The sequence below is a fragment of the Neodiprion lecontei genome, chromosome 4 (assembly GCF_021901455.1).
Source record: "Neodiprion lecontei isolate iyNeoLeco1 chromosome 4, iyNeoLeco1.1, whole genome shotgun sequence".
NCBI classification, from domain to species: domain Eukaryota; kingdom Metazoa; phylum Arthropoda; class Insecta; order Hymenoptera; family Diprionidae; genus Neodiprion; species Neodiprion lecontei.
The window spans coordinates 3,500,456-3,519,336 of NC_060263.1; the positions used below are offsets into that span (position 1 = coordinate 3,500,456).

At 40.2% G+C, this 18,881-nt stretch overlaps 3 protein-coding genes across 3 annotated transcripts in view; all 3 read right to left on the reverse strand.

The window, feature by feature from the left end:
- The window catches only part of LOC107228132, a 58,356-nt gene extending 53,018 nt beyond the window's left edge, over window positions 1-5,338 (reverse strand). The window contains exon 1 of the mRNA XM_046736789.1: window positions 5,273-5,338. Within this exon, the coding sequence (XP_046592745.1) occupies window positions 5,273-5,319 (47 nt within the window). The 5' untranslated portion in view covers window positions 5,320-5,338. The remainder of the gene's footprint in view (window positions 1-5,272) is intronic.
- Window positions 5,339-7,132: 1,794 nt separating this feature from the next.
- On the reverse strand, window positions 7,133-9,593 carry LOC107227228 (tubulin--tyrosine ligase-like protein 12). The gene has a single exon (XM_015668317.2). The coding sequence runs from the start codon at window positions 9,258-9,260 to the stop codon at window positions 7,410-7,412; it is 1,851 nt and encodes a 616-aa protein (XP_015523803.2). The 5' UTR covers window positions 9,261-9,593; the 3' UTR covers window positions 7,133-7,409.
- A 182-nt stretch (window positions 9,594-9,775) lies between these two features.
- Window positions 9,776-17,357, reverse strand: LOC107227227. The gene is made up of 8 exons (XM_015668316.2): window positions 17,170-17,357; window positions 16,767-16,963; window positions 16,508-16,699; window positions 16,161-16,421; window positions 15,883-15,936; window positions 10,274-15,798; window positions 10,059-10,181; window positions 9,776-9,978 (listed from the first exon to the last, which is right to left on the reverse strand). Exons 1-8 carry the CDS (start codon window positions 17,187-17,189, stop codon window positions 9,913-9,915), a joined length of 6,438 nt encoding a protein of 2,145 aa, XP_015523802.2. The 5' UTR covers window positions 17,190-17,357; the 3' UTR covers window positions 9,776-9,912.
- Between the last annotated feature and the right edge of the window lie 1,524 nt (window positions 17,358-18,881).

Consider the following 18,881-nt stretch of genomic DNA (forward strand, 5'->3'; position numbering starts at 1 on the left):
ACTTTTGAAAATCGCGAAAATTTTCGCCAAAAATACAAAGGGGTTAACCTTCCTTTTTTTTTGACCAAAAAATTTTTCGTCTCAGAATTGATTCGTATGACTCTTTCCCGACCAATTGGACCCCGAGGAACTCAGAAAACGCAGCAAAAGGAGCGTGGGATCAACGGGAGAGAAGATACGAGGAAAAAAGCACCTGCTGAAAAATATCGAAAATTCAGGTTTTCGTTTTTTGGCTGTAACTTTCGATGCGTTGATCGCAGCGTATTGGGACTGCGCCCAATCGATTTCTCTCGCAAAATTACGTAGGAATAGTGCCACAATTAATTTATTCCAGCACTTTTGAAAATCGCGAAAATTTTCGCCAAAAATACAAAGGGGTTAACCTTCCTTTTTTTTTGACCGAAAAATTTTTCGTCTCAGAATTGATTCGTATGACTCTTTCCCGACCAATTGGACCCCAAGGAACTCAGAAAACGCAGCAAAAGGAACGTCGGATCAACGGGAGAGAAGATACGAGGAAAAAAGCACCTGCTGAAAAATGTCGAAAATTCAGGTTTTCGTTTTTTGGCTGTAACTTTCGATGCGTTGATCGCAGCGTATTGGGACTGCACCCAATCGATTTCTCTCGCAAAATTACGTCGGAATAGTGCCACAATTAATTTATTCCAGCACTTTTGAAAATCGCGAAAATTTTCGCCAAAAATACAAAGGGGTTAACCTTCCTTTTTTTTTGACCAAAAAATTTTCCGTCTCAGACTTGATTCGTATGACTCTTTCCCGACCAATTGGACCCCAAGGAACTCAGAAAACGCAGCAAAAGGAACGTGGGATCAACGGGAGAGAAGATACGAGGAAAAAAGCACCTGCTGAAAAATGTCGAAAATTCAGGTTTTCGTTTTTTGGCTGTAACTTTCGATGCGTTGATCGCAGCGTATTGGGACTGCGCCCAATCGATTTCTTTCGCAAAATTACGTCGGAATAGTGCCACAATTAGTTTATTCCAGCACTTTTGAAAATCGCGAAAATTTTCGCCAAAAATACATACCTTCCTTTTTTTTTGACCAAAAAATTTTTCGTCTCAGAATTGATTCGTATGACTCTTTCCCGACCAATTGGACCCCAAGGAACTCAAAAAACGCAGCAAAAGGAGCGTGGGATCAACGGGAGAGAAGATACGAGGAAAAAAGCACCTGCTGAAAAATGTCGAAAATTCAGGTCTTCGTTTTTTGGCTGTAACTTTCGATGCGTTGATCGCAGCGTATTGGGACTGCGCCCAATCGATTTCTCTCGCAAAATTACGTAGGAGTAGTGCCACAATTAATTTATTCCAGCACTTTTGAAAATCGCGAAAATTTTCGCCAAAAATACAAAGGGGTTAACCTTCCTTTTTTTTTGACCAAAAAATTTTTCGTCTCAGACTTGATTCGTATGACTCTTTCCCGACCAATTGGACCCCAAGGAACTCAGAAAACGCAGCAAAAGGAACGTGGGATCAACGGGAGAGAAGATACGAGGAAAAAAGCACCTGCTGAAAAATGTCGAAAATTCAGGTTTTCGTTTTTTGGCTGTAACTTTCGATGTGTTGATCGCAGCGTATTGGGACTGCGCCCAATCGATTTCTCTCGCAAAATTACGTCGGAATAGTGCCACAATTAATTTATTCCAGCACTTTTGAAAATCGCGAAAATTTTCGCCAAAAATACAAAGGGGTTAACCTTCCTTTTTTTTTGACCAAAAAATTTTTCGTCTCAGAATTGATTCGTATGACTCTATGCCGACCAATTGGACCCCGAGGAACTCAGGAAACGCAGCGAGAGGAGCGTGGGATCAACGGGAGAGAAGATACGAGGCAGAAAGCACCTGCTGAAAAATGTCGAAAATTCAGGTTTTCGTTTTTTGGCTGTAACTTTCGATGCGTTGATCGCAGCGTATTGGGACTGCGCCCAATCGATTTCTCTCGCAAAATTACGTCGGAATAGTGCCACGATTAATTTATTTCAGCACTTTTGAAAATCGCGAAAATTTCCGCCAAACATGCAAAGGGGTTGCCTTACTTTTTCGCCAAATTTTTTACCGGAAATTTTTCGTCTCAGATTCGATTAGCATGACAATATTTTGACTTATCGCACCTCCAGTAACTCAGAAAACCCATCAAACTGCGTAGTTAACCAAGACTTCATACCAGGTGCAGTCAAAATCGTCAAAATTCGTGTTCAAATTTTGAAGGGTTTGAAACCTGAGTGTCTGCTGGTTCAGCCCTTTAGGCTCTTCGGAGACGGAGGATTACAAGAACGACATGTAGTAGATTGCACGATCATCAGTTGAACAATCACGAAAGAAATTCAGAGATATTCAATAATTTTTTTATTCATTTATTGATTTCAGATGTCGTTACATAAAATAGTACAGGAGTCAATGCTATACATATCGCATATTGCAGAGCTGCATTGCACCTGTTTGCAGGTCGGAACTGAATCTTTACTCACAAACTACAATAATATCTACCTTATTTAAAATGTCGTATGTTTTATTTGAGTCAACGTATATTGCACTTCCCTATGTGGTACAATTGTCAGATATGCCATGTACTGTTGAATTATCTCTCCGCACTGCTAATCGTTTTCTAGTTAAATACTATCTTTCAACTTATGAAATTACTGTACACTGACATTTGAACAGTTGTATTGGAATTAAGGACTATTAAATAATCTAAAACTGTTCACCCGTAGCCAAAGTTTTGATTCTCCTCTCCCAGATCCACAAAAATCTGGTACGTATTTAATTCCTGTTGGTCGTTTCTTCTGTTTTGTTGACTGCAGTGAGGCGAGAGTTCCATTCTGTGCCTCCGGTTCCGCAATTCGCATTGCATACCATTTTCTTGTACCTTCAAATGTACTTTCACATCTCGCAATCACCTTACCCTAAAATTCATTTTACGTAAATCACTGAGCGAGTGTTCAGCCTTATCTTTATTCATACATTTCTTCCTAATCCAATCTTGCTGCATTCCCACATTACGCATGTTCAACCATTTATATACAAGAATTGTACATCAGCCGACGCGGTTACTTCAGGCTGTTGTCTTCATTACGAATAATACGTTTCGGAAAAACTCCAGCTCCATAAATTTAGTATCTTTGTCTACCACAGCAGGTTAGTCATTCCGTGATTACAACCGTCAGATATTGTTTCGTCACGTGAAATTAAGATTTTCTCAACCAGTAAAGCCTGCTTACCATAACACCATTATAAACTGCCTCACTTTGAACCCCGAGGTTAGAAGCGCCAGCGGTACAGTTATTTCGAGTACACGACACTTTCTGACTTTTCGTTTTATTCACGACAAAGCCAAGGTTTACGACTGTGGAAGTAATTCGCATGGTGTACTCAACTTTATATCTTCGGTCATACGTTTAACACAATTTTGGAAGTATAATTCGAATAACAATTACATTTCGTTGTTTTTATTTTCTGTAGACTGTAAGATTACGTCTTATCGTGAGAGTCAATGGACGAAGACTTTTTCTTTAATTAGATTAATTGATGCAGCTAGAACGATTATTTCCAATCAGGAATAATTACGAAATTGAGCATTCCTTGTTATGAACGGTATTATTCCGCGCATTGTCGATGCCTCAGATTCCAATGTTTCACATAAAATTGCAACGATCAGCCAAGAATATAAATATTACGGTTACGAAACCGTATTTATAAAATATTCACTTCGAACACAATTGCATAATCAAGATGGCCGCTTTCGCACTTTGCACCTGCGCCTGCAATTTTTTTTTAAGAACAGTACAGCTTGCAGTATTTGCCTTTCAACGAGCATGATTACAAAATCAAGAAAATGATGGCAAGAGTAGTTAAGCAATTCTTTGCCTCCGATGAAAATTCGAAAAGCTAAAAATTTGGCGTGCAAAGTGTAACTCACGTGGTTGTAAATGTGTTGCCTATGATCAGGCACTTAAAGTTCCCTAAATTATACAATTCGGGACATTAATGAGTGGAATAAAGTTGAATGAGAGCCTTAAGCGCCACGATCAGCGTGTGCTGGATATATACTCACCCATGTATATTACAGGGCTTTGACTATAGGTTACGGGCGCTGTGGAGATTTGTATATTTGGACTTGGTCGTTTGTGTCTAGTCGGTGTCACGGTGACAGTCGCGTCGCTGAACTCTTATAGGGCTGTTTTTCTAGAACGGATGTCGCTTGTCGTTCGTGTTGGAGTCGTTAAGCTGTCGAGTCGTGTGTCATCGCGGCTTCGCTATATGCCCTGGTCCCTTAAGGTACTCGCTGTGTACAAGACATTGCGCCACGCTAAGAAGCGTGACTTTTTCTCCCCCAGTAAGTTTGCCTCCAACCCCTGAGACTTTCTACACAAGGAGAGAATTTATTCGATTACAAAGTATATAATCCTTTCAAACAAGAAATAGCGCGTCTTATCGTTACCTGGAAAGTAATTACTGGTAAAACTAAGGAAAACAACATTTCTATCGCTTTACACTAATTGTCAATTATAGTTAGTCTAAATCTCTCTCTCTCTCTCTCCAAATTACTACGCACGTTAATTATCATGCAACTGTTAATAACTCGCAAAAAACAGTTCAACAATATATTCAACGATTATAATCACAGTTAGTATTCTTATGGATGTATTGCAATTTTTACGTAAAATTTTCAAGATTTCAAATCGCGACTAACGATTAAGTTAAATGATATGGAAGAAAAACTCCATCTGTGCCCAATATTCTTCATGGCTATTTGAATTTATTTCAATTCTAAACCTTCGAAAGATATTCAGATCAGTAGATGATGTCGTTTCTATTCATTCTAAAATTTGTTTCCATTACCTTTAACAAGTATGATAATTTCAATTCGAAAATACGAATTCTATTGCAGCTAGGAGAGTCAATTAATGTAATAAACGAAAACCTCTAAAGAGTACTGAAGAAAAACATGCGGGGGTTCCCCGCTACTCGACTAACTCCCGTTCCACGGCTGGAAAAACTCTTTCTTTTCTACCGGAGGTACTTCCGGTCCCCGTACTTCTTCCACGACCTCAACGCGGCTCTCGGCGCCAGGCGCATTTACCACATAGCAGCCGTTGCCTATATATAGGAACTGATCCGCGGCGTTCCTTCGGGGTTATACAGTCCGTCAACCTTGCGCAAATTGACCGAAAATAAGCCATAAGCTCCGCTGGTACGAACCAATAAAAAATCTAACGCTTTAACCAATAATCTCGGAAAAAGGAACGGAACCTACCTCTCGGAGATGGGCCGGATCCGAACGGCGACCTTGATGTTCGTCATGGTGATCGAGGGCTAGCGATCAACCTTGAAGTCGGACCGATGAGCCCTGAAGAATCTGGGACTTCGTCTCAGAGGCGGGAAGCCCGATGGAAGCAATTGCACCACGAGTAGTCATGTCACTTTAATTTCATCGGGAGGGGAAAAAACAGTTCGGAGAAAAACACGTAGCGCGATACCAGCATAAAGAAAGCAGCGAAACGACACTGGGACCAGAAAATTACGTCTGCGTCGACCGGGTGCACGTGCGGCACTAAGGCGATGAAAATACTCACAACCCGTCTCCAGACCAGAACCAACCCAGGCTTGGCTTTCAGGCGAGATGCAGACGCTGATGCTGCACCACCCGGACCGGTAGAACGGATGCAAGAACCGCCAGTCACTCAGTTTGCAGGAATTAAGCTTATGCAAAGACGTGGTAAAAAAGTTACAACTAATTAGACCGACGCTGAACTCACGCATTTACCTGCGGCTCTCTGACCGAAATCTGGTCGGAAATATTTCCTAGGACCGTGTAGTTTGAACAATTTATAGTTCTTAGAGATGCTGAGAGAACACAAAACCAATGTTTGATTATAATCAGACTGCGGAAAAGTGCAATTTTTCGGTTCAATGATCGTGAATAAGTTGCATCGATGAAGATTCAAAGCTTCTGCAAGCTCGCTTTTAGTAATTCATGATATAGTTGTAGATTACAGAACTAGACGAATCGCAATTTTTCAGCAAAGAATTTTTACGAAAATTGGAACATTTCGTATTACTTCATCCAAAATTGTAGTTTTACATGCGTAGTTTTTCGCAAAGAATTGTCAATTTTTGTTAAAAATTCTAGTAGCTTGTAGATTATTTACTGAAAAAATACAAATTTTCACGAGCAACTATGCGTATTTACAATTTTACGAAATGACCCAATTTCCCTAAACATACGTAGAAAATTGTATAAATGACATTCGCCAGGCAAGCTTAGTTAATTCTAATGAATTTCAATTAAGTAATCAAGATGTAACGCTACGTGGAAAGTAATCAGCACACGGAGCATGGGCTTGAAATGATAATAATTGATAAGAATAGGAGCGGCTGTCCGTACACGTGAACATTAACACGAGTCATAATGATGCTGGGTAAACGCTGGCCACCCTGAAATCACAGTGAGCAGCTCAACTCCGTGCTTCTAATTGGGCCCCGTTACATTAGACAGCATAGAGCTTACCCGCGGTCCTTTGAAGTGCTTAGTTATTTTTAGTCTTTAGGGAGAGGTGCTTTATTCTTCGGTCCTTTTGTCCTTCGGATTACCGAGGGCAAGTGCACCGCGTACAGAAGGGTTCCCTGATTTATGCTTTTTTGTTGCGCTTAAAACCCTCAGACCGGGTGCTCCGTGTGAATAAAAGCTTTAAAGAATCAAGAATATTAAGATGTGATTGAGATTTTTTGAAAAAAGAACTCTGGGCACTGTAAAAGTAGATATTACGTAATCATGATTGATCAAGAAGATATGAGAGCGAAATGAAACGCGATGCTGTGATCCAGCTGTCCATCCTTTGATCCGACCGAATGAACGAGTCGCTCGTATCTCTGCAGATATATCTTGATATTTCTCCGGATAACTGATACTGACAAGAGTGATAAATTTAAAATGATAGTGAAATTGAGCAGACTGCTACTGTTGAAAGCGTCGTATTTTTATCTCTGTATCCCTTCCTGCCGGATTATGGTTTACATAGGGATACGTTAGTGCATCTTAAAATTATTAATTGCAGGATAAAGTAGCATATTTTGATACAGGAGTTAAACTACACGTCTTCCATATCCATACGATTTATTAACGTAGGTACAGTTGTTATACTCGTGTACAAAATATAAATACACGTTTGATCGTTAGGCACGAAATGAATTAAAGCGTTAAAAAGTCATTCTTACAACATTTCTCAATTAATCCAAAACTGACAATTAATTATGACAAAAATGTCGCAAGGCAATTATATACAAAGTAAATTAATGACTGGAAAAATAGTAACGATATTAAATTTTCAGTACATTTGAACACTGAAGGTATCGAATATTGGTAATGAAAATAAGCGATACGACAATCAGGTTTACAGCTTGTGGAAAACAGTCGGGTTTTCAACGTCCAAGAATAGAAGTTTGAATATATCGTTGTAGAAATTTGGATAATAATCGCAAGCCCTTTTACAATCTGGCGTAAAATTAACTTCTAATAATACTGGGTTGATCTCTTTGTCCCTCCATTCCAACATTATGTCAGCAGCGTAAAGTGCCCTACTTTGCAAATTGTGGGCAATTCCGCGAGGTGGTTTTTCCGCAACCGCAGCCTGAAAGACCTTTTTCAACATTGAGAGGATCTTTTTCTCCACGTCGTTTCGCCAAGAAAATTTGGGATACTGTTTTTCCCATTCGTGAATAAAATCAGCACACTTTACATGATGCAGAGACGTATTGTCGTTGACGTAGTTCATTACTGTGAAGTGCTGCTCGTACTGATCAAAATTATTGAGGGCGAATTCTTTGTTCGCAAATCTGAGGAAGAAATTTGAATAAACGTACACGGTCAATGGTTGGACGTACTTCAATAATACTACGTATCTGACGTCGAATTTAACTCTTCCTATTTCAGGTCGGGAGTATAAAACTGGATCCGATATATACTTTTGGGCTATTTTTGGACCGGTGCTGGGAAGCCTCAATATCTGATACAAGTTATTCGTTATATGAGTGTCCAGACCCCTGGCCAAATTCCAAGGCTTACAGATCCAGTGATTGTCCAGTCCCTTGGCTTGCCTCCTTTCGAAGTAAGAAACGAACTTGACTAATTCAGTTCTCAAGTTATAAGTAGTCGGCAACCATAACGGATAAGTTTCAAGCGTATCAAAGTCGCACTTCTTGGCGTCTGCCTGTCTTCTGCAGACAACGCACAGCAGGTCCTTGATAGTAATAACATTTTCGAACGGAAATTGGTTAACAAATACATTAGGAGCATCGGTGCTAAGCTCGTTGTACTCTTTGAAGTGAGAAGTGAGCCATAAAATATTGGCGTCTTGCTCACTGTCCACTATCTCGAACAAAGGATTGGTCAGAAACTCTTTGACAAGATTGTACTGTGAAAAGACCCTGATTCTTTCTCCTGGGTTTAGCTGAGGCGCAGTATTGACCTCCGCCAGAGTCTCCCTGACATGTCCTTCGAGGAAATAATCATCGCCAGGTTCTATATGAGTGAAATCCTCGTCAACGAAGCTATCGTCCTTCCGCCACGGTAGAAGCAGGGCACGTTTAGCGATCGAATCGTTAGTCTGTCCCTCGACGAAGTCTCTGGTGACCTCTTCATCCGGTTCCACATCCCTAAGCGGATATAAAAGCGTGTAAGTAACACCTTCTGGAACGTGGAGAAATGGAACAGTGCGAAAATTGGGTTGATCAGAATGGTTGATGGCAGATCCAACCTCGTCCATGATGTACCAAACAGGCATGCGGTCTTCGACACTGGCTGCGTCTCGCAGAGCATAGGTTTGATTGTATCGCCACATCTCACGCAGGACGTATTCCGTCTTTTCTTCGTTATTGACAGACTCGTCTGCATCCAGGCCCATCAGAGTACACATTCGATCCAGCAAACCAGGAACTTGAAGCAAATTCTGTCTGGCTGAGTCGATACTATAAGTCCACGCATGATCGATCAGGTAAATGTTCTCCGGATTATTAGCCGAAACGGTGGTCTCCGAGGACACAAACAACTTCCAGACCGGCTCTGTCGGAGGTCGCTCAATTTCCTCGTAGTCGATTCTCGCCAGCTGAAATATCATCCCGGAGTCGAAGACCTGGCCTTTCAGCTTCTTGAACAATATTTCCCAGAATACTTCCGGTACTCCTGAAGATTGTAGCTGGGGTCGGTGGATCTGTAGAAATGTGTGATACAGACCAATGCCATCCATGACTTGGCTTTACCTTATTTTCTTTCCTTGATTAGGTTCTTTTTATTTTTAACGAAGTATGGATGGTGGTGGAACTCAGTGGTTAGGGTGTGTCTTCATTTAAGACTGTTTACACTCTTTACCCGGTTTGAAAAACACCTTAACTAGTTTCTATTTCTGCTGTATTTTTACCGGCCTCAAGCGCGCTAGGTAATGTAATGATAACACCCAGCTGCCGGCTGAAAATATCACGTGACTTCGCGTCGTCTGTTAAGCTCACGTGCTTTTAGATATACGAATAACACATACTAACAGTGGAGTAGAATCGTCCGTTTGCGAGACGCGCGCAATTTGAAAATGGATTTCCGTTGGTGAATTCAAACGTCGATTTATGGAACAGGAGAATTTAATTTTGAATTTGAAAACACGTTTTAAGCCTCAGGAGTATTTTTGTTATTGGTATAAAATAATAGACGTATTTTCGTTGTTGTTTAACACCGTTCGGGGTTCCGCTTTAACTCTTCTTTTCCAAATTATTATTCTTATATTCTAAGTTTATATAACATATAGATATATACATTTGTACAAAAGTAACAGGATTATTGCTTCTGTTAAAAATTAGTCCGCGTATTCACATTCTCAAGATCCATACGCACAATCAATTAATTATGTATCAATTTTTGTAGTGCACACTCGACGAGGGTGTCATGTTGTTGGGGAACTGAGCTGATTCAGAAACCTGGAAATAAAAGAGTCGGTATTAGAACCAAGAGGGTAAAGGAAGAGCCAAGAGATATGTGTCAAAAAGTAATCTTATACCTGGGGAACATGGCCCAGTGAATTAGAGTAGTTTGATCTTTGAGTATAATTTGACGTGTGGCCAGTTGGCTGCGTTAAACCAGGCAGCATACTATTTGGCGGTTTGTATCCTGCAACCTGAACCTAAAAAACAGGGAAAATGTAATGCTGAACGAGTAAAACTGAGCAAATATAAATAAGCAAGTGAATGAGGAATCTCTCTATTGATTGCATACCTTGTCATTGATCTCGGGAAAGATTGTGCTCAAGTTGAAATTGGTAAGGCTAGTGCCAGAAGGATGTGCCATAACCATGGGACTGTTGGAGGTGGTTCCTCTTGCGGTATTCGAATTCATTGGTAATTCACCAGAGCCAATAGCGTTCTGGTTCCCGGGCATTGGCAATCCAGGCAAATTAGTATTCACAGCTTTTGGGTATATATTTGCTTGGGTTGGATTTTGGTACAAGTTAGCGTGCGACAAGAATGAGGGGTGATAATCCTCCAGCGGTGAATTAATTCCAGGCATTGGAAACTCTATATTCTGTGTTATTTCCGGTTTTCGTTTGCTTCTTTTGGGAGTAGAATACGACCGTTTATCGCAGTTCTGATGCTTGCTTGTATAGTGTTGGGACTTTAGGGTGTTAGAAGCGGAGGCATTTGGCAGTAGGAATGAATTTGGTTCCAAGTAGTCCGAATTCTCGTGCAGAGGCATCATGTAGCTTGACGGCGTATTTGATATACTAGTTATGAAATTAGTTGTTGGATAAATGTTTGCGTTCGAAGAATAAGCATACGAGTTGAAGTTCTGATTAGTTTGACCATAATTACTGCCATCATCGGCATTTGAGAAGTAATTAATCGGCATCATAGTGTCAGTGGGTAATGCGCCTGAGAATTTATTTTGAGCATAGTTCGGAGTGAACTTTATAGACGCGTGTTTATCCTGCTGATTATCGTCCGGCACGTTCGTGTTGGTCCCGATTAATGCCTCAGCTGTATAATTACTCTTACAATTTCGATTCCTCCAGTGAGCATCGTTCTGATGATACTTTTGCTGATAATTTTGCTCAGAGAAAGTTTGAACGCTAGATTTTGCATCTTCGTGATGCAGTTGATCGCTCGGTCCTTGCTTTCTAATGTCCAATTGGCGTTTACCGTTACCGCGAGGACTCGTGCTCTTTCTTTGATGTTTTCTAGCTTGCTGAGATTTCTCAGCTTTCTCGTGCTCTACCAGCTGACTCACGGACAAAAAGGTTCCCTGTGGCACCTGCTGCCCGTTTTGAGGATTCAATATAGTATGGAATTCACGAGTAGCATTCGACTCCTTCTCTTTCAGCAGATCTTTATTGTGTTCGGTTGGAAGCCTGGCTGGCATCTGCCCAAAAAGGAAATTTTGCTTCTCAGGTATATTTGTACCCAACGCTAAATCACCTACCAAAGTTGGCAGCGTAGATGGTACGATATGCTGATCGATAGGTTTAACGGTCTGTGTCTGCTCTGGAACGTGCGTATTTTTATTAGGTGACCATGAGAAGGGTTGATCTTCCGAATAAAAAGTGTCAACCTTCCTTGGTTCGTTTTGCAAGACGGGTATGTTAGGAAAGCTGTGAGTTACGTCGTAGTTGTTGTAAAACTGATTGGTAGCACCTTGATTGTAGCTCGTATTTTGGGCAAACAAATTGTTCTGGCAATATTCAAGCTCTTTTCCTATTGGTGGCAAAATTATATCCGATATATTGGTGTTGTGTTTTATTTCTGGTGTCATCATCCAATTAACTGGAGGCCGGATTTGCTGTGCTTTCGACTTATTACCATTCTGACTCTGCTTGTAAACTGAATTTGTTTGTTCCAATGGGGCAGGAACAGCATGGCTCTGACCAGCTGGCTGATATTTTTGATTCTGCTGGGGTTTTTCTGTGTACTTAAAGTTGGCCCCAGTGTAGTTTTCGGTAGAGTACTTCACTTGAGGCATGGTGTCTGGAACATTAAATAATACTTGCGGATTATAACTAGGCATCGGATAGTTTGACTTCTCCTGTTTGTTAGGTATCGTTTGATGTTTCGCCTGCTGTTCCATGTTAGCATAAATTGACTGCATAGAATTATTTTCGATCGTGTACTTAGCTTTTGTTTTATTCTCGTTACTAAATTTGTAATCCGCAGACGGATTTTGATTCTGCTTCTGCAGAGCCAATGTTGTTTGAATGTTCTGAGACTTTGGTTGATCGATGAATGGCTGTTTTTGCGCCTGAACCATCGGCTTGTTTCCCAATTTGTTCACGTTTAATCCAGCGTCATTTGAAAACTCAGGCAGCATGTTAGTAAAGCCAACATTCTCCTTATGCAGTGGAACGTAGCCAAAATTTTCGCATATCGTTTTATTCTCTGTAGTATCAGCTGGTACTTGACCCTGTTCATAATGCATTGTATTATTATTCCCTCCGGCAGGAGAAAACGTTGTCCATGACAATATACTAAAGTTTGATGAATTGTGCGCAACCGTTGTCGTTGATTTCATATTATTATCCGTAACAGTGCTTTGCTCGTAGTTCGACGCTACAACCATAGAATTTTGTGGGTAATGAACCGTATTTTCCAAAATTAGTTTCCCACTAGACACAGTCGGAACCATACTGCCAGTAATTTTCTTCGAATCCTTACTGTAAGGCATGTAAGTCTGAGTAGTTGAGTGTTTATCTTGGAATATCACTGCATTCGAATTACCCTGAACTGTTTGATTTTGCGGATTGACCACGTTGTTATCTTTGGTGAATGAAAAATTTTGTCCAAAGTTTTCTGTCTCAACTTTTTTTGTGTGATAGGTCTCGTGTCTGTGATCTTGATTTTGTTGTTTCGATCGTAGAGAGTCGCTCAAGTTTTGAGTTTGATCTGTGCTCGTAGCAACATGCGATTCTTTGTTATGAACAGGGTAATTTATGTGCAGATTTTGAGAGGACGTATGATTTTTAGGCATAACGTGACACTGCGTCAACGTTTGCGAGACATTTGTAATTCCGCACACATTACCCAGCGAATTCTGGGGTGTTTTATGAACGGAACTGGTAAACGTTGGCGGAGTATATTGGGGTAGTTCCATATTCCTACTCAGATTGGTATAATTTGGTATGAAATTTTGCGTCGCCGTATATTGCGGACGTAAATCGTATTTTGACCGAGAAACAGGAATCGAGGTATGAGATTCCGCAGGTATTTGAAATCTCGAATTAATTCCTTCTGCCAAATTAGTCGAAGAATCTGACACAGAACTAGCGCTAGCTACAACAGGTACAATGATATTTTGTGTATTCTTTGTCACAGATCTATTATGGTGAACGACAGGCGAAGATTGAATTTGAGCAGGTGCACAAGTTGTTATCGCCGATGCAGCACTGTAGGAAACTGTCGTTGAAGTCGGGGATGTATATGCAAAGGTGTTATTCATCTCGACAGGAGTTGTTAAAGATAACGGTATCGATGTCTGGACGATTTTATACTGCTCCTTAACATTCTCGGTGCGTATAATTTTCGGCATTGACTTTGTAAGCTCAACTTCCATCGATTGAGGCGTTCTCTTATCATGCGTCTCCAAATTTCCGCCAAGATTCTGACTCTCTTTAACTTCAGGTTGTTCATTAGTAATTTTTGACGAATTCCCCACCTCCTTGTTATTCTCAGTCATCGACTTTTGCATGCTGCTTGTTGCCTGCTGAGATACGACATGCGAACTCACAATTTTCTTCTCACCCTCTATGACTTCATGTTGTGCATTAGTTGCGCTTTCTTTCGACACAATAGCCGCGCTCGTCTTGAGCTTGAAGCTATTAGGCTCCATGGCACCGATTTGCAAAAGCATCGGTGGTGTCTGACTACGATCTTTAAAGTCTTCTTTCATTTCTTCTTCCAGCACTTCAGTCTTTCCGTTTAGACTCGAAACGAGAGGAAAAGCCATCAGAAATGCCGCAGTTGGAGATATAGATTCTGGATGATGAGAACTCGATGGAACTTGCAATGACGCGAATATATCGTTAGACAAGTCCGAGTGCAGCGCTTCCGTTCTACTGATTGGAATGAAACTATTGTCAGCACTGTATGACAGGGATTTTAGTCCCTCGTCTTTAGCAAAACTACCAATTTTATTTGCTTGCAAGTTGTCATCCTCGTTTAACAGAGCTGCGTTGATGGACTTGGGAATTGAATTTGCTTCTGGTTTCAAGGTCGTCGTAGTGTTGGTATCAAGATTCAATATAATTTTGCTAGCTTCTAGAGTCGGGATGCTTTCAACCATATCTGGTCTCTTAACATTCGCTTGAAGTAGACTATCGAATCTGGTACCAAGATTGCAGACAGACTTCACATTTTCAGAAACTGTTTCTTCTTTTTCAGCTCCTTTCCTTTCACTCCCTTCGCATCCAGCTGATGATATCGCGACAGCGGATTCAGACGCCCCTACATTTGTTGGCGATACTTCGAGCTTTTCATTCGTCGTCGCAGAAGAATCTGTAGATACCGTCATGCCTTCAGAGAATCTGGTCGCCGCTATAACATCGTTCAAACTGGGCATCGGGCAATTCCGGGTTGAAATTTGCGCTTCTCCTAAGCTTGCAGCATTCAATGAATCTGTTGATTTTATGATTGCACTATCAGCTTCTTTCAAAGCGGTTAACGAGCCTGAATTTGAGCAGGCTGATAAAACGCTGGGTTCAGCTGTTTCTAAAGTACTGGAATTTTCATTGGTGGAAGACAATGGGAGATATTCATGTTTACTAGAATTATTCGGTGATTCGCTATTTGTATTTAAATTAGATTTATTAGTGTGGATTTGAAATGTAGGCGTGTCATCTTTTGCAAGTCCATCGGTCATTTCAGTGCCTATTTTTTGTACAACATGTTGAAGACTCTCAATAGATTCACAAGTAGAAACTGAGTTGTTCACTTGTGAATTCTTAGCTTGCATGTTATTTTCGTCTTGGCTCATATCGTCGGAACCATCTACGCTTTTTAATTTCTTACTATCAGGCTCATCTTGGTTCGTAGATTTCGTATTCAAAATACGTTTCAACGGAATTGATCCAGACAATTCTTTGTTGGTGTTAGTAGAATTATGATTTTTCGTATTCGCCTTCGAAGTTTCCTCAACGTTAACGGATTTACTAGAACTTTGCTGGTTTTTAGCACCCTTGGCAGCATTTTTGATCTTCGTTTTCGCTTCTGCATCTTTCCGATTTACGACATCCTTAGATCTGTCTGATTTCTCTTTGTGAACGGCTGGAATAGGAACCTTATAAGTCATCGTTGTTTTCGTAATTTCTTTGCCCTTGGGTAAAATGCTTTTTCTTCCACTGATTTTCGTTGCATGGATTATGCTCTTAACGTTCGAAACCCAATCTTGGGAACTAACGATGATGTTAGTTTGAATGCTGGGAACAGGATTCAACGTAACTTTTTGAACGGCATTGATAAGAGTCTGATTACACACAGGAATGACTGAATTATGAGCAGGATTTGGTAGATGTTGCATAACGATCATTTGATTTGGTTGCGCATTGCTCAAAATAATCGGATTCGTCGATTGCGATTGACCGTTGACAATTATGTTTGATGCCAATGGAGTTATGGGTGTTACAACCGGCATTATTTTTCCGCGAGACAATATGAGCGTTCCAGAAGTTATGTTCGCTACAGGTTGATTGATAATTTTGTTCTGCTGGTTTGTCTTGGTTTTTCTTTTCACCGTTTTGTGTGAACCTACTTTTTTTGCTCCTGTAACAGATAAAAACTACTGCTACACCATATACAAAATTTTGTCCCTAATATGAAAGCATGATTTAAACAAACTATACTTACCAGAATTATTGTTACGACGCTTCGGAGGAGTATTATTAGCCTCTGTACTCTGACCTAATGAGAGACGAATAGAGTAAAAAAGAATGATTGGGCAAGTCTGAAAATTATGCAATGTAATGTTCTTTTGAATAATCTTAAAAGTTCATTTTTTTTTATAATCCGCCTTTACATCCGTCCCGTGAATCACAGTCTGACCAAGCGATAATACATCAGGTGATTGGACATTGATATGTAGAATCAACTCCCGTAATTCTCTCATCATCATCATACCTACTCACTTGAACTGGTGGTGGCAGGAACGTTCGTTTTTGGTCCCCCATCTGGAGCGTCACTGTCCACCTCATCATCAGCCCGTTTACTATCCTTGTTAGAGGTATTCAAACGATTCTCTTGATCCTCAATTTTATGATCAGTATTTTTCGATGCCGCATTATCGTTCGATGCAATTTTCGACTTTGACTGGGATGAAACGATAGATTTCCGTTTAGAAGGCACTTTGTTTCTGGCAATTTTTTCTTTCTTTTTCTTAGAGCGTTTTTCTGTAAGAAAAATGTCAAACAGAGATCAAAAATATCTTCAATTTTCATTCTGAAATCCACGACAAATGTAGTAAAAGATTACTCACTTTCTTCTACCCTTGGAAAAAGTTTCTCAATGTCCTCGGCACCAATTCTGTTCACCCATTTGAACGCCGATACCTTTTCGATGGCCGGCTCAGCTGGAATAGATATCCCAGCCTCTTTCAGCAGCGTGGAAAGCAGTTGGGTGCGTGAAAATAGTTGAGTGACAAGTTTTTTCAGACGCACAAGCTCCTCTTCTACGAGAAAGTAAACAAGAACAAATTAAAGAGATGAGAAGACCCAAAGCTATAACCGTCGACTCACTGTGTACGTCCGAGGCATGAGCGTGAAACAATTCCTCCATCCGCCCGTGAAGTTCTTTTATATATTTTGCCGCGTGAGTTAGAATGTCGACTTTGTTTCGTTTCCTGCCATCCTGATGAGGCGGCAAAAGATCGCCAAGTGTTTTGAAGTAAGTGTTCATACGCTCTCTCCTGTCCCTCTCCCATGTTCTCGCCTTGCTGATTTTGCCGATGATGCGTATGAACAAAAATGACACCAATAATGCTTAATTACCGTTTGTGAATCGAGCGAATGATACCGTTGAAAATTTGTGGTGGGCGAATTTTTAACGAAAGTTTCAAACTAGCATAAAATTCGTAATTATCCAGCCGAAGAATTGATGCCAAAGTGTTTTGAGGTTAGGCGAATAGTAAATACAACTTACGTGTTCTCCTTTCTTGGCATAATTCAACTACCTCGCTATCATTATATCTACCAATCAACCTTCACCGTTTAAAATATCATTTCTATCGATTATTTTTTGGCGAGACATTGTTCCGGGGCTGGTTTGGGTTGATCATGTCGCATGTATTGACATTTTCTTCCGATTCTTTTCTGCTCCTCTCGATATGCCGGGATCTACCTTACCGATTTTATTCTCGGATTGCATTAATCGAGGTGTCGAGCAATGGCGCTGAAACTGTTGATTCAAATTTCAGCTTGACTGGTGCTGCTCCTTAACAATGAATGACGAACTAACATTCTTTTTAAATTAAACTGCGATATTCGAGTTATATAACGCGTTGGACATTGTCCGGTGAGACTAAAAGAACGTGATTCGAGTCTTTACGAGAATCGTTGAACCTTGCAACATATTCATAACAACGTTTAGTGAAAATTGAGCAATTCAAATTAGAATTCAAACGAGTACAATAGTACTATACTACGATAATTATTTATTCCTACTCTTCGTTGAATCAAATTTTCTTCCCGAACTCCGTGTCAACGGATCAATTTTCGAATGGAAAATTCAACGGCCTTAACAAACCGTGTTCATCAATTTACCGAGAATCACTGTTGAATTGGATAAATGCAAGCATCCAATTATACAGATTGGTTGAGATAAATTCTTCCTCGTTCAATTATAGCACATGGCATGTGCTACAATGTTGCACATCGACGACTTCGCTTTCTGCACACAGTCAACGGCAAATTATTCCATTTCTCTCTCTCTCTCTCTCTCTCTCTCTCTCTCTCTCTCTCTCTCTCTCTCTCTCTCTCTTTTTACATCTCATGCGATAAACAACATGCGGAAGTTTGCGAATGCAGCTGTATTAAAAACAAAGCGATTAATCGTGTATGCGAAACGCATATAATCGAGATGGTGAATCACAAATACAATTGCAATTACATGCGTTGTACAAGTACAAAGAAGCTGATACTTTGCAAGTCCGAATGAGAAAACATAAAAATAAAAAAACGGCGGCATAAATATTCATCAACAAATATTACGCGCAAAATACAGAAATATTATACGTGCCTAAAACTGTTAATATATTGAATATACACAATCTCGTAGCCGTATACCGATATTGCAAAATAAAAAACAAATTCCATTGTCAGCGTTCCACAAGCAGTAATAATAAACTTCTTCGATACGATACTAACGCGGTTCATCCATTTTTAATTTGTATTTTTTTGCTCTCTCTTTAGTAATTCTCGTTCTTGTTTCAGCTTTTTTCGCACATCGCGCACCGCATGCGATAAATTCGTCCGACGGAGGGAATAACGGGAATGCGAATATCATACATACGGCTTATATATATATATATATAAGATATAATGTACGTATTCGTGTATAAAAGCTAAGAGCAATTAATCAAACGTTGTGAAATTGCAGGCACAACGTGCGCATACATATTCTACATTATTGTTGTACAGTTATGCATAATTGTGACAAAAACGTAGTCGTGTGTGTTATAATAAATTAATTTAGACGAGGAACGCGTTTCAGAATTTGCTAAAAAATCAATTCCGCGTCGTTGTTCGTTGGTCAATTCGCGTGTTTTTTTCTCCAATTGAGAAATCTCCGTAAACTTTTTACTTTCGCAAGTGTGACGACCGTTCGAATCCGCACACACACACACACACATACAC